The sequence below is a fragment of the Ochotona princeps genome, chromosome 17 (genome assembly GCF_030435755.1).
Source record: "Ochotona princeps isolate mOchPri1 chromosome 17, mOchPri1.hap1, whole genome shotgun sequence".
NCBI lineage: Eukaryota > Metazoa > Chordata > Mammalia > Lagomorpha > Ochotonidae > Ochotona > Ochotona princeps.
The window spans coordinates 8,823,173-8,847,630 of record NC_080848.1 but is presented as its reverse complement, the minus strand read 5'-3'; the positions used below and the strand labels follow the sequence as shown (position 1 = coordinate 8,847,630).

At 50.5% G+C, this 24,458-nt stretch overlaps 1 protein-coding gene across 1 annotated transcript in view; it reads right to left on the bottom strand.

Moving 5' to 3' along the window:
* Nucleotides 1-24,458, bottom strand: part of RGS9 (regulator of G protein signaling 9) — a 58,162-nt gene that overhangs the window by 18,335 nt on the left and 15,369 nt on the right. Inside the window, exons 3-13 of the mRNA XM_004592962.2 lie at nt 23,867-23,917; nt 22,477-22,583; nt 22,251-22,302; nt 21,938-21,996; nt 19,294-19,370; nt 18,213-18,294; nt 11,756-11,818; nt 5,063-5,092; nt 4,276-4,337; nt 2,344-2,457; nt 1,349-1,464 (exon numbers count right to left, since the gene is read on the bottom strand). Of these exons, the coding sequence (XP_004593019.2) occupies nt 1,349-1,464; nt 2,344-2,457; nt 4,276-4,337; nt 5,063-5,092; nt 11,756-11,818; nt 18,213-18,294; nt 19,294-19,370; nt 21,938-21,996; nt 22,251-22,302; nt 22,477-22,583; nt 23,867-23,917 (813 nt within the window). The remainder of the gene's footprint in view (nt 1-1,348; nt 1,465-2,343; nt 2,458-4,275; nt 4,338-5,062; nt 5,093-11,755; nt 11,819-18,212; nt 18,295-19,293; nt 19,371-21,937; nt 21,997-22,250; nt 22,303-22,476; nt 22,584-23,866; nt 23,918-24,458) is intronic.

The following is a 24,458-nucleotide window of genomic DNA, read 5'->3' as shown; positions in this document are numbered from 1 at the left end:
GAGGCAAACGGGAATGACTTCCAAAGGATAAAGGATTTGTTTTTGCAGGAATTAAGACTTTTGGGCTCAGACAGGGGTGGTGGCCATATAACTTTGCTGAATATAGTAAAATGCACTGAACGGACAACTTTTTAGAAAGTGAATTTCATTGTATGTGAATTGTGTTCCAATTTAAAATGTTTTCAGGGCCCGGTGGCGTGGCCTAGTGGCTTAAGTCCTCGCCTTGAAAGCCCCGGGATCCCATATGGGCGCCGGTTCTAATCCCGGCAGCTCCACTTCCCATCCAGCTCCCTGCTTGTGGCCTGGGAAAGCAGTCGAGGACTGCCCGATGCTTTGGGACCCTGCACCCGTGTGGGAGACCTGGAAGAGGTTCCTGGTTCCTGGCTTCGGATCGGCGTGTACCGGCCCTTTGCGGCTCACTTGGGGAGTGAATCATCGGATGGAAGATCTTCCTCTCTGTCTCTCCTCCTCTCTCTGTACATCCGACTTTGTAATAAATATAAATAAATCTTTAAATAAAATAAAAGAAAAGAAAATGTTTTCAAATGAGTAAAACAGTCCATCTTTCTTACACCTACCTGAAACTTTGTGAAACACAGTTTAATAATGCAGGCAAATCTTTTTCCAGGATCCCCATTGTTACTACGGAATGCCTAAGGGAAGTTCAGAGTGTAATGTATCATTTTGCCACTAGATGGCACTATATTCACTGATTTGTCAGCCTGCATAAGCCATTACTTCTCTCAATTTTATTAAATCAAGGCAATTGGGCTGGCACAGGGAGCAGGAATTTCAATAATCCATATTACGATGTAATAATCTGCACCAGGCAGTCAACCAGATTAATGGCTTGTCCAGTAGGATTCATCACAGGAGCCATCACACTGGCAAGCGGGGTCTTAGCTAATGCAAGCAAGCCTTCTCCCAAGTATGTGCCCCATGGCTGGGGCGTCAGCAGGGAGGGAAAGAAATACCACCAAAGCAGAGGCTGCCAGCATGGTGCAACGGCCAGCGGAAGGTGCAGCTAGAAAACAGGGGTTTCGATCTGGCCTCTCGGTGTTCCCAGATGGTCCTCGGTGCAGTGTCGAGAAGTCGCAAGTACACACCAGGAGCAAACAGACACCAGGATGGGAGGAAAATGTGACCCTGCACATCCCACTGAAATCCACATGCTCTGCAGGCCTTGAAGGAGTTGGGGGATTGGGGAACATGGAGGCAGAGTCTTGAAGTTACAGAAGGAAGCACCTGCCTCGCAGCCTGGGCAAGCCTTTGAGGACACCTGCTGCGACTCCACATTCAAGGACTAGCCTCTACAAGGAACAAGGAAAAAGAGGGGAGAGAGACGCACCGCTGAACTCCTTCTTGAGAAAGTATTGGAAGCTCTGCCGACCCTTGGGGTCTCGGATCAACTCACTGAAGTTGAAGGCCCATCGCTCCACCCGCATCTTGGTTGGGATCTCCACCCTGCAAGGACGAGACCTGTGAAGGAACCTGGCATTCCACCCGAGGTAGGTGCCCCAGCCGTGCCCTGGGTGCCGCCGACCTCCCCTGGTCCCATGGGCCAGGGCTTGACACAGTCCTCCTCCTCCCACCAGCCACCCTCCTGCACAAACACACAATCCACAGCGTCACTTGCTGGACAGGTGCGGCCTCAGACAAGACCCCTGGACTCACGTCCCAGGGATGGTAGCCTAGAGGGGCTGAGGATACCACCACAAAAAGCTCTGTTTTAGCCTTCAGGGACAAAGAATTTGAAAGGCCCCCTACAAGGCCCGGTAACAGCCTACAGGCTGGCTACAGGCAACTCGGGTTGGCACCCAGGACCAATAGGAACTTCTAGAACAGCAACAGTGATGGTTGCCTAGCAAACATGGAGATTCACAGTAGCATTATCTGTAGCAGCTAAAACCCCAAAGTCCACCAACAGATGCATACATAAACAAAACGTGCTCCCTCCATGTGGTGCGTGACATTGAGCCACACATGGGACTGAAGTGCTAATAAGGCTCCAACACAGAAAAACCTTGACAACAGTAAGTGGAAAAAAAAAGTCACAAAGGATGACTCACTATACAGTTTTGTTGATATGAAACCTTGGTAGCAGGCACATCCCTGGAGGCAGAACAGAGGTTGCCAAGGGATGGAGGGGCACAGGGGTGGAGGGCTGGGAGTTGCAGCTAAGGGGTGCAAGGATTTCATCTTGGGTGATGACATTTGATGACGTTTAAACCTGATTGTGGTGGATGACTGGCTGCATTCCGAACATTATTTTTTTTTAATCTGTAGCATGTGAATTATAATTCAAGAAGCTATTTACAAAACACAAATGTTTCCTATACATACAATTTGGCATTTAAGTCCCAGAACTGGGTATCATCTGTTATCCAAGGATTGCTGGGCAGGCAGCCTGATGTGATAGCATCATTGGACAAGAACTGCTCGCTGTACTTGACAATCCTGCAAGACAAATGGAGAACGATTTTCTGGGATTCCACTCAACATTTAGAAGATGAAATCAACACTTGGTTGACGGACCAGCATGACCCTGCTTCACGTCCCCCCTTCCAGTTCCAGTGGAGTTCCTACTTCCGACTGTCTTCTTAGAAAACTGCTCCAAGAGCCCCTAGGATGGACAGGGATTTGGCAAGACCTGACCCTAGCCAACCTGGGTAACAAAACATTGACTCATGCTCTGGTCTGCTTGTCGCCTCTGCCCCTGGTTGATTAAAACTGGACAGCCTCTCTGCATCTCATAAGGAGTCTTTCAAATCCAAAGTGGACTCAGTTTGCAAGTAATCAAACAGGTGTATCCATTTTGGAAGATGATCAATGGTCACAGATTCGCTGAGATGCTAGAGTCAGAATACACATCAGAATAATACCTAGATTAGAAAACTAAGACCCATTCTTAAAAAAACTGGGTTATAATTGAGCTGTGAAGTCTTGTCCCATGACTTGGGACAGGAGTAAATTCTTTCAAGTTGAGTCAGACTTCCTGAGTCAACACCTTTCCTGGTCTTTGTCTCTGCACCCGGGGAGGGAATGAGGTCCACCATGTTTATGAATAGCATCTGCTGGGTGAAGTCTGCCCATGGTCATGTGGGTTTGGTTGATCGAGACCCATGCCCTTGCAGCAATCCAGAACCCGGGCTTTGCAGAACACAAGCTCCTGGCCTCACTGCTCCCCAACATTCATTCTTCAGACCCTCCAGCTGGAGTGGCAGACACACACCTGGTGCTTAAGGACAAATTCTGACGATGTCAAAATTACGGTTCTGAGGCCCTGAGACAAAGGGAAATTGCAAAGTATATCTGAGAAGGACCCAGCAGACTTTGTTTTCCTTCCTGCTTGATTTTGTGCAACCAGATTTTTGGAACCTCACAGTAAGTGGTGTCACTGGCTTTATCATACAGCACCAACTAGCATCACACCCCAAGCTGGGTGTCTGCTAAGGACTCAGGTGTATTCTTCATCTGGCACCTGGGTTTAGAAGCAGCAGTAGCAGCAGGAGTCGCTGAAAAACGTGGGCTAGACCAGTGTCACTCTTAGGCAAACTAGATTTCTGGAAAGATATAAAATGTCTTGAGGATTTTTACAAGACCCCAATCCTTAACCATACAGGCCAGTAGGTACCAGCCAAACCAGCATGTGCAGTCTCAAATAATGCCATTACTCAAGTCTTCCAGATTAGAATAAATAAGTGACTTGCACTTCCCTAGGGAAAAGTGAGCTTACTTTTGTGTGTGCAAGGAGGTATCAACCCTCGCAAGGTGGTCCCATCAACTCGACATTTCAGGAGCACAACAACTTGGGGTGTCTCCCAGATACTGCCCAACAGAGGCAGGCTCCAAGAAGACGGCAAGTTCAGCCAATCAAACAGAAGTTTCCAATTTGCCATAAGTGGATTTGAAATCACAGCCCACTAAACCAATAAACATAACCCAGAAATCCCCAGTAAACGTGAGTGGGTAGTAACAGGAATACAGGCTACCTTGTATCCTTGCATTTCCTGCTCCCCCTTCCACAGACACCCAATCAGTGGACTCCAAGACATATGGCAGTCTTGGATAAGGCCTCAACACCGCCTGGCTTTGCTCAGCCCAAAACGGGAGCTGCAGGGAGCGTAATCTCCCTGAAAGAGAGAAACCAGTTCTGTCCTCATAACTTCTTCTGGAAGCTTCATCATGGCTTGCCAAGTGTGCCTTCAAGAGGAGGTTCTCCTCCTGTCCATGTTGTGCTCACACACTAGCCAGACTAAGAAACCAGGGACGTACCCTCCAAGGGACACTGAAGACTTCACTGTAGACCTCATCAAGGCCTGCTGGTAATACATGATCTGGAAGAGACAACATTGTTAGAAGATGTCCCACTGCCCCACTCCGTGTGTCACCTCCATGTGGCCCCCAGCCAGCCACCTTGGCACCAACAGAACTCAACTTCAGCCCACACAGATAGGTGACCCCAAACTCTGACCCCCTCAATCCAGCGTGTTGAGTTCTTTAAGAACTTGTTTTCTAAGAAGATACACGGACAGCTACTTGGCTTTTCCTGATGCACCTCTGGCTGTGCAAGCAGGGAGAGGTCCCCAACACAGCAAACATCCCACCCCCATCATATTTCTAGCTCTGCAGCCCCTGCAGAAGCAGGACCTGCCCTTGTCCTGTCTTCTTCGCACCAGACATCCATGGGCCATCCCACTCAACAGTCCAGGCTTCCCAGGGTCTCTCCTGGGCTCTGGATATAAGCTTTGTCAAAACAGCTAGCTGGCTACTCTGGTAGATTCGGAATGGCGGTGTCATTGCAGGAGCCAGGGCCAGCTCCGCGCCCTGGGCTCCCGTGGTCACCTCCCTCTGCCAGGTGTCTTCAAGGGGCGGGGCACCTGTAAGCACCAGCTTACAGAAGAGGCTTTGTCCCTCCGTGCTGCCCATGAACTTGGGAGCAATTCTTTCAACATGATATACAGTTTTCATTTCATGACTGAGTCAGAACCTAAAGCCAACGCGCATGTGGTTTATTAGAGGATTTAAAATCCAGTTTCACTGGAACAAGAAGACAAATTACCTCCTTCCTGACAGACGTGACTGTTTGTTTCTGTAAAACAAAGAAGCAAATCCATTAAAGAATGCCATTAAATCACTGTAGTTCAATGTCCACTGGAAAAATCAAAGTCCTCCCCTGAGTAAATGGTCCGTTCTTGTCATCTGCCTGTCACATCTCCTTCGTGGTATTCTGTGCAACCATTGGAAAACACCATCAATGCAGAGACTTGGTGGGGGAAAGAGAATAATTTGCTATGACAACCTGACACTATTCTAAAAGTCACGATGAATTGAAAACAAAGTTTGAGGTCACCCCTCACCAATCGGAGTCCTCAGAGCCATCTCTACAGCGAGAGGTTCAGAAGTGCGGGAGAGAGGAGTCTCACTGAATCACTGTGATCCAGAATGAGATAAAGACGGGGGAACTCCTGTGGAGCCTCAAGTTCTTTCTCACAAGGGGGAGATGTGAATGCACAGTAAGATTCGGTCCCTGGGTCTTGATCACAAGCAAACCAGCATCACGCATTGAAAATCAAAGCCACAGTGATGAGAACAAAGCACACAACTGAAAGACAGGAGACGAGCAGCCCCTGCGGTCTAAAACCAGCTGTATTGTGGAGATTACATCAGACCCAAGCCCTCACTGAAGGCCACGGAGCAAGCTTCCACTGGGAGGAGCCACGAGATGCCCCTTCCCAGAATGTTTTCAATTAGGGCTGAAAAGGATGGCTTCAAGGGGCTCCACATTTAAACTCAGAAATGTCTGGAAATCATTCAGATCTCTCTGCAACTAAAATAGTTGAAAGAAGCACACCTCCTTGGCACCACCTTCCTCTCCCGTGCAACTCTTCAAAGCCGGGCACGCTTACTGTAGTTTCCCTACATTTGGTTGTGTCCAAGGTTTGCTCGGTGCTGAATTTTATATTTCAAAACGAGTCTCTTCATTGCTGTGTAACCAAGTCTTCCTTTGGAGCAGCTGGAAGTCCAGGTAGAACATGACTGCCCTTTCACCAGTTAACAAAACAAGCCGTGGCCCCTGACAACACATGGCCCTAACTGGAGCCTTGTGGTCTCCTTTCTAACCCATGCCGATTTTTCTCTTGCTTTGTTATCTTGCTTTCCACACATAATCTGTTTCCTGGGTGTGGGGCATAGGAAGAGTTAATTCAGAAAGCCCTGGTGGCCTCTATGTTTCGGATTCACGTATCCTTTCTATTTCATAGCACGTATCACAATTGTCATTATATATTTGTGTGGTTTTTGTGTGACAGAAATATCACCATTAAGGGATAAACATTTGGCACAATCATTAAGACACTGCTTGAGAAGCCCACATCATGTATCACAGGTTCAAGTTCTCATTTTCCCACTTCAAATCCAGTTTCCTGCTAAAACACGCCCCGGAAGGCAGCAGGTAGTGGCTCAATTATTTGGGTCCCTACCACCCACATGAGAATCCTTGACTGAGTTCCTGGCTCCTGGCCTCAGCCTGGCCCAAGTCCTGGCTGCCACAGACATTTGCAGAGTGAACTAGCAGATGAACGCTTCCTCTCCGTCTGCCTCTCTGCTTTTCAGATAAAATGAACAGAAACAAATTAATTCATTTTTAAGGCACAGGGGGTCATGTCTGTCTTGGCTTGCTTCACATCTGAGGCAGAGCACTCAATCAACATTCAACAAATGGTAACTTCTCGGTGCCTGGAGGCCTAGAAAAGCAAGCATCTTTTATATCTAAGCTTAATAGAATTTTTCCTCTTGAAAACACTCCCCAAATGATCCAACTATTTTGGCAGCCACTCTTACTGTTTGTCTCCATTCTCTTGGCATCTTGTTTTAGAAGATGTGTGTTTAGATAGAAAAAACCCTGGGGGCAGCAGACTCACATTCAAAGTTAGTATGATCAAACCTTCCTGTTGAAGCCTGGTGGGAGTGGATAGATTACTAAGAACACACACTGAGTATCCCTCCTCCCAAGCGCCTGGGATCCGGACGGTTTCAGTTAAGTTGAGTTGTTTTTACATCTGGGTATCTGGGCACAGACTTAAGCAGTCAAGCTTACCTATTCAGAAAACCCCAAGTGGGCCCGGCGGCATGGCCTAGTGGCTAAAGTTCTAGCCTTGAACGTGCCAGGATCCCATATGGGCGCCGGTTCTAATCCAGGCAGCTCCACTTCCCATCCAGCTCCCTGCTTGTGGCCTGGGAAGGCAGACGAGGACGGCCCAGAGCTTTGGGACCCTGCACCCATGTGGGAGACCTGGAAGAAGTTCCTGGTTCCCGGCTTTGGATCGCACAGCACCTGCTGTTGTGGCTCACTTGGGGAATGAATCATCGGATGGAAGATCTTCCTCTCTGTCTCTCCTCCTCTCTGTATATCTGACTTTGTAATAAAACAAATAAATCTTAAAAAAAAAAGAAAAAGAAAACCCCAAGTGCTCCCACATTTCAGTTCCATGTGGGATTTTGTAACGCGGGATGTATACCCTCGGGCATCTACCAGCCGGAGCCCTCCTGAAAGGGAAGGCGATTGGAGCTGCAGCCTGGCGTGTTCCCTTCACCAGCTCCCTCCTTGCCCTGCAGCTGAGCACGCAACAGCTCTGTCCAGCAGCCATTGGATTTAAAATTTAAAAAGAGCAGGACTCCCAAAAACGAGATGAACGCAAGCACAATCCTGCCCCCCGCCTTAATTAATTTCAATGATGAAATAGCCAGGAATCCTGTGAGATTCAGAGTCAACAACGAACGATGCCTTAACCCCCTCCTTCCTGGCTGCTGGCCACTGTTCTTTTTTCCCAGCCCGTGTCCCTTACCCCAAGCACAATGCAATTTGCCCACCGAGGAGATTCTGCCTGAGTTACCCTCAGATGCTCTGCATTCTTGGAATTCTAATTATTCTGTATTTTTCAGTTGCACAGTTGCCCAAATACAGACACATCCAGACTTGTTTACACCGCTCTGTGGTCAACTTGTTGCCGGGGAAACCCAGATGGGGGGTGGGAGGGATAATTAACACAGGTCAGGGCCGTGCCTGGGAGGCCCTGAGGTCACTGTCAGCCAGCAGAGGGGAGGGACAAGCAAGGATCTTGGAATGAAGCTGCCAGGCAGGAATCTGGGAAGACGCAGAGGTGGAGAAGCAGTGGAAGCAGCCACAGAGCCCAGGACAAGATGCAGAAGAGCTACAAGGGCACTGAGAGGATCAAGGTCAGAGGCTGGGAAATCCGGAAGCTGGAGAGGCAGAAGAGGCAAGAGGAGTGAGGGGGCAGCTGGGGGTGGGGGGAGGGAGGAGTGAGGGGGCAGCTGGGGGTGGGGGTAGGGAGGAGGGAGGAGTACAGGGGATTGGGGACGGGGATCTGGGGTCGCTGTCACCTGCAGTAAATGCCAATCCCACAAGTACTTCCCAGACACATGCAGGCCTGGTGGGGCCTAATGCAAAGTAAAAATGCATGGACCCCCATTTGTAGAAAAAAATGTGCAAAGAATTTAAAGAAGATGGGCCCAGCGCAATGGCCTAGTGGCTAAAGTCCTTGCCTTGCACGCACCTGGATCCCATATCGCCAGTTCTAATCCCGGCAGCTCCACTTCCCATCCAGCTCCCTGCTTGTGGCCTGGGAAAGCAGTGGAGGACAACCTAAAGCCATATGGGAGACCTGGAGGAGGTTCTTGGCTCCTGGCTCCTGGCTTCGGATCGGCACAGCACCGGCCGTTGCGGTCCCTTGGGGAGTGAATCATTGAACGGAAGATCTTCCTCTCTGTCTCTCCCCCTCTGTATATCTGACTTTGCAATAAAAATAAATAAATCTTAAAAACAAGAAAAAGAATTTAAAGAAGGCATCAGGACATTAAATCCAGCAAGGTCCTTCCCATAAAGCAGGAGCTAAATAGACCTAGGGGCCAGGGAGAGGCAGGGGTGACATCCTCCGCTGGGTTTCCTGCACCCCCCAACCCATTTCCTCCACTGGGAAACAGGGCCATGCATCACCACCTGGCAGCTGCAGGTGTGCGGCAAGCTTCAGCTGCCCGAGGTCACACAGGGGTCACAGGAAGAAAGCAGTGCATCCCCTCACCGGTGGGAGCTGGTGGGGGAAGAGCAGGTGCAACCACTTCTGGTCTCCTGAGGGCTCCCCGCTGGGGCGCCCTGCAGAGCACAGTGTTCAAGATGCAGGTGCCTAATTGGTGCTTTGTAACCCCCAAGCCAGCGCACAAGCCAGTGGTTATTCTGGACTGGCTCGGCAGCTGGCTTTGCTGGCCAGGCATTCACAGACTCTGGAACTGCTGTAAATGTTCCTCCCTATGTGTCCAGTCAGGCTTGAAGGATAAGAAAGTTTAAGGACATATGAGCAGAGTGGTAAGGTACAGTCCCCGGAATGGTCTCTAAGGTCCTCGGGGTCCTGCGAATTCTCTCTCCCACATGGAAGCAGCTGCCATGGTAACAGCTACTGTACCGGTGGGAACCTGTTGTTCTAGGGTCATATGAACAAGCTGTGAGGAAGGAGCTGTCGCTGGGCCCGTTTTCTGGATGAGCAGACTGAGACTCTAAGCAGAGCATGCCCAAGACCACACGGCCAGGATGTAGAGGACTAGGGCTCGCTGGGATGGCATGGCACTCTGAGGTATACACCACCCCCATCCCTGCGTGCTGGTGGCCAGCCCCTGCCCGCTTCTCAGGCCTCATCCCCTCTCATCCTGGGATGGAGGGGCCCGGGGATGGCCAGCCTGGGCACCATGCAGCCCACAGGCAGGTCTCCATTCTGTCCCCTCCCTGCAGAGCAAGTCCTGTGGGAAGCAGGGGAGGAGGGTGTACTCCCAGAGTGTCAGGGGGAGGATCCACCTCCTGGGTCTTCCTGGGTCAGACAGCCACCACCTCAGGCCCCAGACACCTGCCACTCTAACTCAGCCTCAGTCTCATTGCCACCACCCCAGGCCCCTAGACACCTGCCACTCTAACTCAGCCTCAGTCTGATTGATCACCTCTCTCTCTTTCCCCCTCCCCACAAGCCAGCTCAGACACCATAAGTTCCCTGAATGGAGACAAAAAAGCAAACCCAAGGCCTCATGGGGTGGCCACTCTGCTCCTGGCCACCCTCTCCTGCCAGAGCAGATTCACAGAAAAGAGCAGGTGCCACTGAGTCAGACAGGATGGGGTAGGGATGTGCAGACAAAACACAGCGCCCGCCTCCAGGGCCCCGCCCAGCCAGACATGGGCGCTCCTTCCTCTTCTTCCCTCTCAGCCACAGCTGGGGCAGAACAGGAGACAGAGAGCTGTGAGGAGAGAGAGAGAGGAGATCAGGTCAGATCTGCTCGGGAAAAGGCACGGGGGCTTCAGAACACGGCCCCCAAGCACCCAGGGAAGGGGATTTCCCGGGAGGGGACCCAGCGCAGCACCCCAACCCCAGCCCCTCCGTGGTCCCCACAGTCCACCAGGTAGAGTGGGTGAGGCACCGCCCTTCCCCTATCCTTGGGCAAGAGCTTTCCAGAGCTGCCAGTTATCCATTAAAATAAAATTTTAAAAAATCCCTCATCTTCCACCTGGGTGTTGTATTTTACTTGATGATTTTGTTTCCATGGCAACTGGGTACAACAGGGCCCAGGCACTGATGTGTTATCTGAAAGGCTGCGGTGGAACTGACTGCCAGCGCCCTGAGCGACCACAGGAAGGGGCCCTCCTCTCAGCTCCGTGGGCCAGGCACCTCTCACTGCCTGTTGCCCACTGTGGCCTCAACGCCTTTTCCCATGGGTCCCAGAGTGGCCTTAACACCTCCTACCTGCCCCTGTCCCCTCCTCCTTCCCTGCCCAGCTCCTAGCTTTCCCAGCACCTCCCTCCAGCTCCTACACAGGCACTGCCAGGTTTCACAGGTGCCATGAGGCTATGTGGTGGCTGACCCATTGCTGCCCAAAGACTCCAGTCAATAGAAGGCAGGGGCACCACCCAGGACAAGTGTGGGTGGGATCAGGCTGGCTCCTGCTGACCCCCGTTCTCAACCAGGCCAGTCTTGACTCCCTGCCAGTCAGACAGAGCAATAGAACTAAGGATGTGTGACAGAAGGTACTGGCCAGAGATGCACTACTAAACTCACTCCGGGCTCAACACAAGCCCCTCCCCTAAGAAGTACCTGCCTCAAAATGTCCACAAAGCCATGTTTTCAACAGTTGATGGACCTCCTTCACATACGAGAATCTTGAAGTTGCAGGAAATTAACCATCCAGCATGTAAGATGACCTGTTTGGCATAAGGGTCATTGGGGGATCTTTGCAAAGATCCCACTCCACTGGAACGTGCAAGTGTAACACTCCAGTGCCCATGGTGTAGACTGGGGTTAAAATTTAAACTTGAATCTGGATTCTCATCTTCATCTCCGGGTAAAGGAACTGGCTAGAACTGTGCAGAAAATATGTCTGTGCATCTGTGGGCATGGCAGTATCACAACTTTGATTGGATTTCAAAGGGGGAAGTAACTCAGGAAAATATGATGCCATTTGTAACAACCTCACTCCTCATTCTCTCCTTCCTCGCTAGTTATAATCTCTTCACCCAGGACCCCTGCCCTGGCCTCCCCTCTCACCAGCTCTAGTCTACAAGGAACACAGTTTTGCCCTTGCAATGTGAAAGTGTAGATACTGCTGCCCCAACAGACGTGAACAGTCGTGGAACCCCAGCTTTGCATCCTGGCACCTGGTCTAGGTCATTCCTAAGTGCACAGCAGAGACGTACCTTGTTTACCTTGGCTTCATTTGGATTGGTCACTCGATCCAAGCCATAGTCCAGCACGTTGTTCACTCCTGGCTGAGGAATAAAAACAACGTAAGGACCAAGACAGGGACAGTCTCCAGTTCCTGGTTAACTCTGGGTCACAGGGAACCTGCTGATTGCGAGGTTGAACCGGGAAAGGCTGTGACCTACAGGCATCTTGGAAGGCATGTGAAATCTCCAGGGGAACTGAGGAGTTCCAAGAAGGCCGTCTATTAGAACAGCATCCCTGCCACATAAGCCAGGGAGATGAATGGATGGATAGATGGGTATATGGATGGGTGGATGGGTATATGGATGGGTGGATGGGTGGATGGATGGGTGGATGGGTGGATGGATGGGTGGATGGGTGGATGGGTGGATGGGTGGATGGATGGGTGGATGGGTGGATGGATGGGTGGATGGGTATATGGATGGGTGGATGGGTGGATGGGTATATGGATGGGTGGGTGGGTATATGGATGGGTGGATGGGTGGATGGATGGGTGGATGGGTATATGGATGGGTGGATGGGTGGGTGGGTATATGGATGGGTGGGTGGGTATATGGATGGGTGGGTGGGTATATGGATGGGTGGATGGATGGGTGGATGGGTGGATGGATGGGTGGATGGGTGGATGGATGGGTGGATGGGTGGATGGATGGGTGGATGGGTATATGGATGGGTGGGTGGGTATATGGATGGGTGGATGGGTATATGGATGGGTGGGTGGGTATATGGATGGGTGGATGGGTATATGGATGGGTGGATGGATGGATGGATGGGTGGATGGATGGGTGGATGGGTGGATGGATGGGTGGATGGGTATATGGATGGGTGGATGGGTGGATGGATGGGTGGATGGGTATATGGATGGGTGGGTGGGTGGGTGAGAGAAAGGATGGATGAGTGGATGAATCGAGGGATGATGAATGGAAGGATAGGTGGATGATTGGTGGATGGATGGATGGATGAGTGGATGAATGGGAAATGGGTGGATGGATAGAGGGAGGGAAGGAGGGAGGGAGAGAGGAGTGAGTGGATGTATGAGTGGATGGGTGGTGAGTGGATGGATGGACAGATGGATGGATGAGTACTTGAAGGGACAAATAGACAAATGAGTAGCATTCACAACACCATAGTGTGATGGGTGGGTGGATGGATGGATGGATGGATACAGGGATGGATGGACTGATGAATGAATGGATAAGGGACAAATGGACAGAGGAGTGACATTCCCAGCACCACTGTTGGATAAGCATTTGGATGAATGGATAATCCATAAACTCAACAAGAGTTCACTAGGATTAGTACAAGGGACCCTGGCTACTCCCACAGTGCTCCTTCCCCACACTTCGCAGATTCAGTCTTGGCTTTCAGCAAAGCATTCTGAGTTCCAGTCCAGGCTCTGCTGCATGCTAGCTGTGCCGAAAATCCTGGAAGCCACATTCTCTAACCAGTCTCATAACTCTTTGGCCATGAGTGTGGGTCTTCTGCTTCCTCTTCTGAAGCTCAGAGTGTGTTACTGACCAGCCCAACTGCACAGAAGCACAGTTCAGGGGTAACTGGACTTTCTCTCCATCAGAATCAGCCTAGTATGTTGGAACATCCACATTTTTAGCTCAGATCTAAGACTGCCAGATACAATATTATACAATATTGGAATCCAACTATTTCCAAAAATCATCCAAGTAGTTGTATATATGCTGAAATAAAAAATGTTTTAATAAAAATTTATCTTGATATAAAACACATCTCCTGTAAAAATTATTTGATGTTGTTCTGGAATTGAAATTGAACTAGACATTATCTGGGCACTGTGTTCATACTGAGAAATCTATGGATGTGGTCCATCGACATGAGACCCCAGATCTCAGGGCAGCCCTTGCAGACATATGGAGGCACCTGCTCCCGGCTTGGGGGATGGCAGCGGAGACAACCACTTAGCTATGAAGCATCCAGGTGATGGATCACATGTGTGGTGTGCATCATTAGAAGGCTACCCAGGGGTCTGACCTGCAAGCTGGGCTAGAGGGCAGGGATGGCTTTCATAACCGGTGCTTTTTTCTAATGGGGGCAGATTCTAGAATCTGTTCCCTATTGCTCATAGGAAGAAATCCATCCAGTGTGACTTAAGACAGACTCTGCACACTTCCATACACTCTCACTCACATGGTCTCTAACACACCTACCTGCACCCTCACTCTGACTCACGCGCATTCACAAATTCTCACTCTAGTATGGAAGCACACACTCACAGGCACGCACCCCCTGGAACTTCCACTTGCACGCAGCCCACACCCACGGTCCTCCAACAGCCCTTCCACAGACACTGGCTGCCTCAGCAGTTTAGTGCAGTCATCTGCTCCAGTCCAGAGTCCCTCCCCAGCTCTTTCCTTTGAACTTGTTTCACACCCTGATAGAAATCCTGCTGCCCTGGTACTCCACGCTACAGGTGCACAGCTAAAACCAGCTGCCTGCACCTCAGACCCGCACCTGTAGCCACCCACCAGGTGTCATCATCCTGTCATCCTGCCTGCCTGAACTCCAGCACAACCCTGCTTTTCTTACTAGCTCCACGGAACAGCCAGGCACCCCCTCACTGACTGCCCTGAATCCCAGGCCCCTCCCTCTGGCCCTTCCGTGGGTAGCAGCCACATGAAGCCTCAGTCCTTCCTGGTCAAGCTGTGGTGCCCTCCCTATGCCCTCTGCCTTTGAAGCTTCTTGGGGCACTGTCTTGCCACCAGGTTGGTAGACTACCAGTCTTACTCCTTCATTCATTTAATCGTGCAAAGCCTCTGGTTTCATCATGATAGACAGGGGAGAGCTATCAAGACGGTTTTAGTATGCAAGGTGGGGCTTGAGTGAAGATGGCCCAGAGCCATCCGTACACAGGAAACAAGCATGAGCAATCCATCCCCACAGTGAGCGCAGAGGCTTGGGCCCCAGCGTCACCCACAGGAAGCCCTCCAGAGCAGTGCAAGCTTCCTCCCTTCCACCAGCAGAACCGTGAACACCAGGGGCTGATGCCCCAACATAAACCACAGAGGCCTTTCGCTGCAAATGCCTTGTGACCCAAGTTAGAAGGGACTTTTGGGGCATGCCATGCCTGTGCTGTGAAGAGGTGGCCTTCCCGGGAATCAGCACTCCAGGGCAGAGCTGCAGGGAGAGCAGGGCTGCAGGGAGAGCAGGGTTGCAGGGAGAGCAGGGCTGCAGGGAGAGCAGGGGCTGCAGGGAGAGCAGGGCTGCAGGGAGAGCAGGGCTGCAGGGAGCAGGGCTGCAGGGAGAGCAGGGCTGCAGGGAGAGCAGGGCTGCAGGGAGAGGAGGGCTGCAGGGAGAAGGGTTGCAGGGAGAAGGGTTGCAGGGAGAGCAGGGCTGCAGGGAGAGCAGGGCTGCAGGGAGAGCAGGGCTGCAGGGAGAAGGGTTGCAGGGAGAAGGGTTGCAGGGAGAGCAGGGCTGCAGGGAGAGCAGGGCTGCAGGGAGAGCAGGGCTGCAGGGAGAGCAGGGCTGCAGGGAGAAGGGTTGCAGGGAGAGCAGGGCTGCAGGGAGAAGGGCTGCAGGGAGAGTAGGGTTGCAGGGAGAGCAGGGGCTGGGAAGGAAGATAATTTGGGGTCCCTGAGTTAGGGAAGTCTCTCCAAGAAAATCTTATCTTGAATGTCATGGCCATGCAGTGGCTGATCCCTGATCTGATGCAGAGCCTCCAACTCCTACAGGCTGACTGCGAGGAGGTCCCACATATCTCTTCGTGTAACCATTTTAGTCCCTGTCTCCCCACCAGATTGTAATCAGTCCCATGAGGCCCCTGGTCGAATCTGTTTTAACTGCTAAGCCAAATATCCCCATTACCTAGTAAGGACCTGGTACATGGTGCACATTCACAAATACATGTGGCATCTGTTTTGTAGATTTGAACAAGGTTATACAGAGCATTCTACCCTGTTGCTAAGATACAATATTGTATGTCAGACCATGTTTCTAGGTCAAGGACCGCCTTTGAAAATACTAGATTAATAGCTTCATGGTGCTCCCTCTTGTCAGAGCCACCTTCATTTATTCTGCCAGTCTTTGTGTCGGACACGTAGTCTAACCTTGACGGGAAATAAAGAGCAGATGTCTCCTTTTCTGGAGAACATCTGCACATGATGTCGAAACAAGGGCCCTTGAACTTGACACTCAGACAAGCAACATCTTCATTTAGAGCACATTCTGCCAGAAAGCAGACCCATGGCACAGCAGACATGCGCCCACCAGACACGCAGGGCAGGCCCCCACATGACCACTTTCCTTCCACTCATTTACAAGCCCCACTGTTGTCTGCATCGGGCTCAGAGCTGTGCTTTGCTCCACATGGGGTTGAATCCATGAGCCACCACCACCTCTGCTGAACTTGGCCTCTGCCCGTGATGCTGTCTTTGAGGTGGCATCCGACAGACCATTCTCCTCCCTTAATCACCTCTCACTGTGCCCTCTTTTGCATGCTTGCTCTGAGGCACTGCCCACCTGGCTTATGGCAATGTGCCTTTTGAGTATCCTGAGCTTAGAAACAAGGGAACCAAGCTGGATGTTCCTTGTGCAACAGTAGAATGTAGGCTCTGCCATCAGATGGATATGGACTCGCATCACAGCACTGCAAGCCACTAAGCCTCCCTGGTGGCCTGGCTTTTCCTTCAGAGCGATGGGGATGACATTCCCTATTTCATGGCACCATGGCCAAATGCAAATGAGGTCATCTGTGCCAAGGGCTTCACATTGGCCCATAGTAGGTGTTCAATGACTTTTAGCTGTCACTTCATGCCCAGCCCCTAACCTCTCAACTGGCCCAAAGTCACAGCCCAGAGGAGGTTTCCCAGATTGACAATCCGACCAACAAACAAGCAAATAAATTGGCCCAGGAGCTGCAGACCAAGGCACACTCTGCAACAGGTGGTCAAAGTCATTCTGCCCAGTGGCTACTCAATATTACACAGAGCCAGAGGCCATGTGGTTTTGGCTGGCTTCTCCCTAACCCTCCATCCCTATTGTGGTGGTGGCTTCTTTATGTCTCCTGAAGGTAGTCCACCCATTAAGAAGTACTGGGGTCTCCGGTGCTTGGCATATCAGCTCTTGACTCAATGAAGCAGCAGAGAGGGAAATTACCTGCCAAGATCAGTGCTGGGTCTCAGGACTACCCAGACAGCTCCAGGTACATCAAAGCCTCACTCTGAACTTGGATCCTCAATGGACCACACACATGGGAACCCAGGCACTGTGCTTGTGGGAGCAGCAATAACTCATGCAATGTGTCCATGACCAAGGAGGCTACAGAGGACTGAAAGGCACTGAGACATCCCATGACACTGTCATGAGAGGTAATGGTGTACCCTGGCTAAGAGAAAACACTGTCAGCAGCTATTGGTGAAATCAGACACTTGGGCACTAACACACTGAGGAGCCAGGCAAACTGGCAGCGTCCATGAACCTCAGTGTGCTGCTCAACAAAACGGAAACAATACTACTGCCTTCCTCCGAGGGCTGTAGAGATGAAAGAACGAGTACAGAATGTTCCACCCAGCGCCCAGCACACAGCAAGTTCTCAGCTGAGGCCTACTGTGGTGGTTGTGGTGGCGCCGGTAGCCCTGGCAGCGGCGGTCAAGGGGGGAGTCAGGCAGAGTGTAGAGAAGGTGGGGAAGGAGGGAGTGAGAGGATGTCATGCTGGTGGGGACGGAGGAAGGAACAGAGAGAAAGGGTGGCACATGAGGCGATGCAGGGAGACAGTCATAGCCACACACAGCTGGGTTTATGTGCCTCTTGTGTGTCAGGCCACAACATCCACTGAGTGATATCCCTGGCGGGGACTATGAGCTTGCCCAGGACCACCGGGGTGAACCTGGTCCTACAGGTGAACCTCATAGGCCTTCTGAGTGCAGGCACAGAGAGCAGGTGGGAAGATCAAGGACAACAACCAGGCTTTGCAAGGATTACAATCCTATGGGCACTCCACACAGCCAAGTAAACATCCTGAAGCCAGACATACATTGTGCTGCAAGCAATGAGAAGCTTGGCTCACTCTCACTCCTTCCCTCCTCCTCCCAAGTCAGCCGCTGGGGCTTGGATCTGACACAGGGATGGGACAGAGGGCAGGAGACACACAGGACATCCTGGGTGTTTTGTTCTTCTGCTTGGGAGACAGATGTGTTCAAGTTTCTCCTTCTTGTGTTCCTTTCCCAAGATAGGGTATTCCCAAACAAAAAAATAAAAGGTGAACTCGCTTGGATTCCCTCTAACATGGCATTGACAGATGAGCCAACAGCAGAGCCCAGCCAGCCCCACCAAGAGGTGAGGCCATCACTCAGCTCAAAGTGGCTCCTCCTGCCAACCCAAACCAACGCTGAGCCCAGGGAAGGGCTGGCCACTAGGATGACCAGAGCAGAAAGGCAGTGGGGAAGTTTCAGAGGAGCAGGGGGTACTCACAGGGCACCGGTGCACCAGCCAGTATGCCTTCTCTTGGCAATCCAGCGCATACCTGTCTGCTTTGGTCCTCTCCTTGCCAGTTCTGGAAAGCCAAAAGCCATGGTTGAAGCCATTAGCACTCTGTTTCTTTCCATCAGTGATGGTTCTCATTTCTTAGGACCTGGACGATTCTCCCAACAAGCCCAAAGAACTACCAATGCCCCGTGACAGTCACAGGCACAGCAAACGTGACCTTTACTCTCCTGGGCGAGGCGTCCCTATGACTACTACGACACACCACCAATGCAGTTCCTGTGGTGGCCTTTTTCATTTCACAGTTCAGAGAACTTTGGAAAAAAGGAGCTACATTGCTGCCAAGACCACATGGTCAGCATGTGGTAGAGCAGGACTGGAGTCTGGGAGTGGCCCCAGCAACCCTCCTGGGTGAGACCGTGTGCCGTGACCAGCCCTAGAACCAAACCAGGTCCACCAACTTCTCCAGTATGGCTGCGTGTGGGACCTTCTGAGCCAGCTCTGGACTGTCCATGGCTTCTTCACCTTCCCCTGCCCTGGTCAACATGGTCAACGTCAATGTCAGCAAGCAAGTAACAGTCCATGCCAGGGCTTGCGTTAGGAGAAACGCTGGCCTCAGCCACCCTCCTCACTCCCTGCTGGGTCACTCAAGAGCTTGGGCCATGCCCTCAGCACAAAGCGCTTACTGCGTCTGCCATTGTTGGCATCTCCACTGAACGCCTTGCTAACTTCTGTCCATGCCATGCCTTGCACCCCGCCCCTGACAAAGGCAGCAGCTTGCTTCTGTCTGCTCCCAAGCCTCTCTCCTCCATACCCAACATCACCATTCTTCATCCGGGTGCTTCCCTGGCAGCTGCAGGCTCAATGTCCACCTTCCATTCCTGCTGCTCGGTAATTCCCATCTCTCAGCAGCATCCACGCTGCTCACTCGCCTCCCCAACCCACTTGATGGTTTCTTTTCATTCCCCATGTCCAGCCCAGTGCTGGAGACACAAATGCCCATAAAGCTGTATTTGGATAAAAAGACAAAGAAGGAAGGAAAGAGAGAAAGAGAATAAACATTGCTCACCTGTACTGCTCTTTGGCCTGCATTATGACAAAGTCCCACTTGTAGTTAATTTTTTTGTTCAAGAAATTATAATTTTCCTGGAGAAGTAAGACAAAAATAAGAATGGTAAAAGTTTCATGTTCTGTGAGTAGAGCAGAAAAGCCCAGCAAGGACATGCCCCCACGGTCTCCAACCTCCGCATCCAATGGGTGGCACAGAATTCTTAAAAGCCCTTCAAAGCCAGCCAGCCTTTTCTTAAGCTGCTTGTATGTTTTTTTTAATATATTTATTTATTTTTACTGCAAGGCAGATTTACCAAGATAAGGGGATGCAGAGAGAAAGATCTTCTGTCTGCTGGTTCACTCCTCAAGTGGCTGCAATGACAGGAACTGAGCCAAGCTGAAGCCAGGAGCCAGGAGCTTCTTTCAGGTATCCCACGCAGGTGCAGGGTCCCAAGACTTTGGGCCTTTCTCTACTATTTTCCCAGGCCACAAATAGGGAGCTGGATGGGAAGTGGAGCAGCCAGGATACAAATTAGTGCCCACATAGGATCCCGGCGCATACAAGGTGAGGATTCAGCCACTAGGCCATCACTTGTATTGTTTTTTATTTTTCGTTTTTTTTTTTTTTTTTTTAAGATTTCTATATTTTTTATTGGAAAGGCAGATATACAGAGAGGAGGAGAGACAGACAAGAATCTTTCATCCGATGATTCACTCTCCAAGCGACCTCAATGGCCAGAGCTGAGCCAATCTGAAGCCAGGAGCTTCTTCCAGGTCTCCCACGTGGGTGCAGGGTCCCAAAGCTTTGGGCCGTCCTCAACTGCTTTCCCAAGTCACAATCAGGGAGCTGGATGGAAAGTGGGACTGCCAGGATTAGAACTGGCACCCATATGGGATCTCAGCTCATGTAAGGTGAGGACTTTAGCCATTAGGCTACTGTGTCAGGCCCTGTTTTGTTCTTTGGGGGTTTTTTAGTTGTTTTGCTTGTTTGTTTTTCATTTTGAATTTTATGGTACAATTATGTAGGGTCAGAGAGTCTACCTGCTAAAATCCCACTCCCCAACTGATTTTCCCCATATTGTTACAATAGTATAGTCCTTCTAACAAGTTATAATTCCATCAGTCTATTATTTAAGCATGCCTTGACATTACTGGTGCAGACAATGTCAGACAGCCCAGCATCTCACATCTAGATCTGTCCAACAGTTTCATTGGGAGTCCATCTTTGATTTGGAAGTAGGGATGCTTATTGTACTATATTGTTTTTTAAAAGAAAGATCTCCCAGGGGCTAGCTCAATTAGCTTACCCTCTGCCTGCTAGTGCTAGGATCACATATGAGTACCAATTCATATCCCAACTGTTCCACTTCCTAGCCAGCTCCCTGCTTGTGGCCTGGGAAAGCAGTTGAGGATGGCCCAAAGCCTTGGGACCCCGCACCTGCATGGGAGACCTGGAAGAAGCTCCTGGTTCCTGGCTCCAAATCAGTTCATCTCCAGCCATTGTAGCCATTTGGGTAATGAATTAGCAGATGGCACATTGTTCGCTCTGTATCTCCTTCTATCTGCAAATCTGCCTTTCCAATAAGAATAAACGTATAATAAAAAAAAAAAGAGGGTCTGGCACGGTGGCCTGAAGGCTAAGGGGCTACTCCACTTCCCATTCAGCTTTCTCTCTGTCTCTCCTCTCTGTAGACCTGACTTTCCAATAAAAATAATTCCAAAGAAAAAATAAAAGAAAGTCTCCCAAAGTGGCTTTGGTGGGGAAGAATATGAAAACTATTTCACCACGCGGCATCATAAAGTCACTTAGATAATCTCCAACATGGATGCAGTGTTGACCCTTCTAAACACATGTTGGTCAAGAATCAAAATACTGCAATATGGTTGCCTGCCACTCAGATATGCCGGCCTTTGGAGAACTCTGGTATGTTCTTTGGGAAATCTGAGTCACAGTGCAGACTGCAACAAAAGTCTGCACTGTTGCTTTCCCATCACAACCCAGACTCAAAACTGTTACTCCAGGACTGTTCATGGTTGTATTAATTAATTAGCCAATATACTAACATGCAATTAGTTGCATATCATTGACAATGCTTGGAGACAGCATAAATAGGGAGGCAGCGACTGTATGCACAGTGCCACAGAGCAAGGGCTTAAATTACAACAGGAAAAACTGAAGCCAGAAATGGGAAAGAGTTTACCTTAGTGAGCTGTTTCTGATAAATGAATGGATGGATGGATGGATGGATGGATGGGTGGGTGGGTGGATGGGTGGATGGATGGATGGATGGATGGGTGGGTGGGTGGGTGGGTGGATGGATGGATGGGTGGATGGATGGGTGGGTGGGTGGGTGGGTGGGTGGGCAAATGGATGGATGGATATAAGGAAAGATGGAAGGATGGACAAATGTGGGGAGGTGGATGAATCAATCAATGGATACATGAGCGAACAGATGGATGAATGGATGGAAAGATGGATAGATGGTAGGTAAATAGGTGGGTGGGCATGCATGTGGCTGAGTGGATGGATGGGTGGATAGATGAGTGAGGAGTGGTTACATGTACGTGTGATGTATAAGTGTAGTTGTGTGAGGAAGGGGGGAAAAACAATCAGGGCTATATTCCACTCGGTCATAATAAACTACTCAAAACCATTTCTGTACCTTTTCATATTCCTCCAAAATCCCTTTCTTCTTAATATTTCGTTTGGCTAAATAGATGGCTGGAAGAGAAAGCAATGACATTTTCCATCATCATCCTATTTCAAAACCCCACCTGCAGACTCTAGGCACAGGGTCACTATGGAAGGGCAAAGACAATAGAGCCAGTCCCTTGCCCCCCAAGAATTCTTCCAACCCAGACATGAGCTGACATAAAGGTTACAATGACCTGAAGACAAATGTAGCCCAAATTCTGCAAGCCAATAAGGAGCAGGTAAAGCACCACCAAGGGCATGGGTAGGGCTGGTGTATTTACCGTAATCTGTATCTTCCGCTGGCCACTGCTGGGTAGGCCAGAAATACGGCGTCTGAAAGAGAAACCAGGGACACCAAGCTGAAAGCCTGAACCCCAAACCCTGTAACTGCAGAGAAATCCTTGCTGCCACCACCATTTCTAAAGTCATGATCTGTGAGGATGTGAGACTCATCGACCGCCTGGGATCCCTCCCACGTCAACACCCATGGTCAAAGTCAGGTCTCACCTGAAATCGGTAGAGGCTGCCATCAGGCTTGAGGACCAGATTCTTGGGGTCTTGCAGGGGATAAATATACCCGTACTTGACAATAAAGTTGCCCAAGTTCTGAGCCTCTGTGGAAGAACAGTTTAAACACGGATGTTACAGGTAGAGGTCGTAGGCGGAAGCTGCCTGTCCCACACCCCAAATTTTAGGAGAGGTGCTCTCAATGCTAACACCAGTATCCAACGAGTGGGAACAGTGGCTTCTGTACTAGACCATGGACAAATGTCAACTGGGAGCAGGCTAGCAGTCCCCACATCCCATCCTGGAGATAGGACATCTCAGTAAACCTGAACATGACCTGGGATCTCAGGTGGCCCATGGAGGGTGACTGGGGGGAACCCTAGAAAAGCTGCAGCGGGCCCTTTGGAGTCTGGTAAATGTCCTGAGAGGGGAAAGAAAATGTCTCTACGAGGCCAACCTTTTCTCACTCAAAGAGAAGAAAGGACAAGTAAGCTGTCAGCTTCTACCCAAGCTCAACTTTGCCATCGGGCAACGTCCAGGTCGTCCCACAAATCTCACTGTAAGCCTCGCCCTGGGTTGGCGGCAGGCAGAGGAAAACCTTCCTGGTTGTTTCTGAGAAGCACCAACAGAAGCAGGGTCTCTCCAAGCTCCCGAGGGGACCCTGCTCCTCCAGTTCTCCACCCACCCTGCCCAAGCACCCACCCCACACCACAACCCCCACTCAGCCTGATGGGTTGAGAAGACCTCCTCTCTCCCTGCACCTTCAGACCTCAAGCTGAGCATCACAGACCAGACCTTCGGCTTTTACACTTCATTACACCTCCGGCCTGCTTTTCTAATGTGAAATCTGGCCCCACTCATCAAACTGCTGTCTGACATCCAAGCTTAACTAGGACATCCTACACTCCGTTGGGCTTGAAAGCTGGCTCGCCTCCCCTCAACCAGATAAAACTCAAAGCCTGAAAACGTGTCTGCACGTTCCCCCAGTATATCCCGTACCCAGCTGAAACCACTGTCCTCAATCCTCCCCTTTTCCTCTCCCCATTTCCAGTTCATTCCATCTCCATACCATCATACCTGCTTCTCTCTCCTCTCAGAGAGACCCTCCAAGTGCCCCTTCAGCAATTCAGTTTTTTGTAATTATTCTTTTACTAGTAATTATTTCTATTTTACTTATTTTATTTTTTATTTTTCATGATACAGCTGCATAGGTTCAGGGATTTTCCCTTTCCCCCAAAAAGTACCAGATGGACTTCTGATTCTAGTTGCTTTACACCAGAGGGTCATGTCTCTTTAATTAAAATGCAAACTTCCCCAGACCCTAAGGTTAACTCTGTATGGGACCGTACCCTCAACAGCCCTTAAATCCCACCGCCAGCTGAATCCTTACCCAGGGTGGAGATCCAAAGCCGCTCGATGATCCACTGGAGAACATCACCTCCTGCCAAACAGAGACAGATCCGGTCCTTGTCATTGCCCCCCAGCCCATCCCCAGATGACCACACCCTCCTCCACTGGCCTTCTCTCTGCCCCTAAAACTCCCGGGCTCTCCACACACACCCATTGCATTCAGTTTGAACTCCGCAGCCTGTAATTCACAGGTATCCATGACCCAACAAACACGGATGTACAACCTCACCTTCCTTCCACCTGCCCAATCTTTTCCCTTCTGTGGGATTTATCGTTCACCCTCCAATGCTGTGCAGAGCCTACAGGTCAGCAGTGAGATGGTAAGAAGACCAAGACTAAACACTGAAAACAAAACAGCCCTCAGAAAAACCTGTATGTGGTTTTGGGAAGGAGCTTGAGCAAGTGGGAGTCAGTGAGAGCCAGGGATGGGGAGCGAAGCAGGAGCAGAGGGTGGGCTTACTCTTCTAGACTGCAGCCTTGCAGGCAGAACATGTAAGCAGCACTTAGGGCAGGTGCTTTTGTCAAGCTGGGAAGACGGGACCTATTTTAGGACCACTCAGCTGCTACTTATA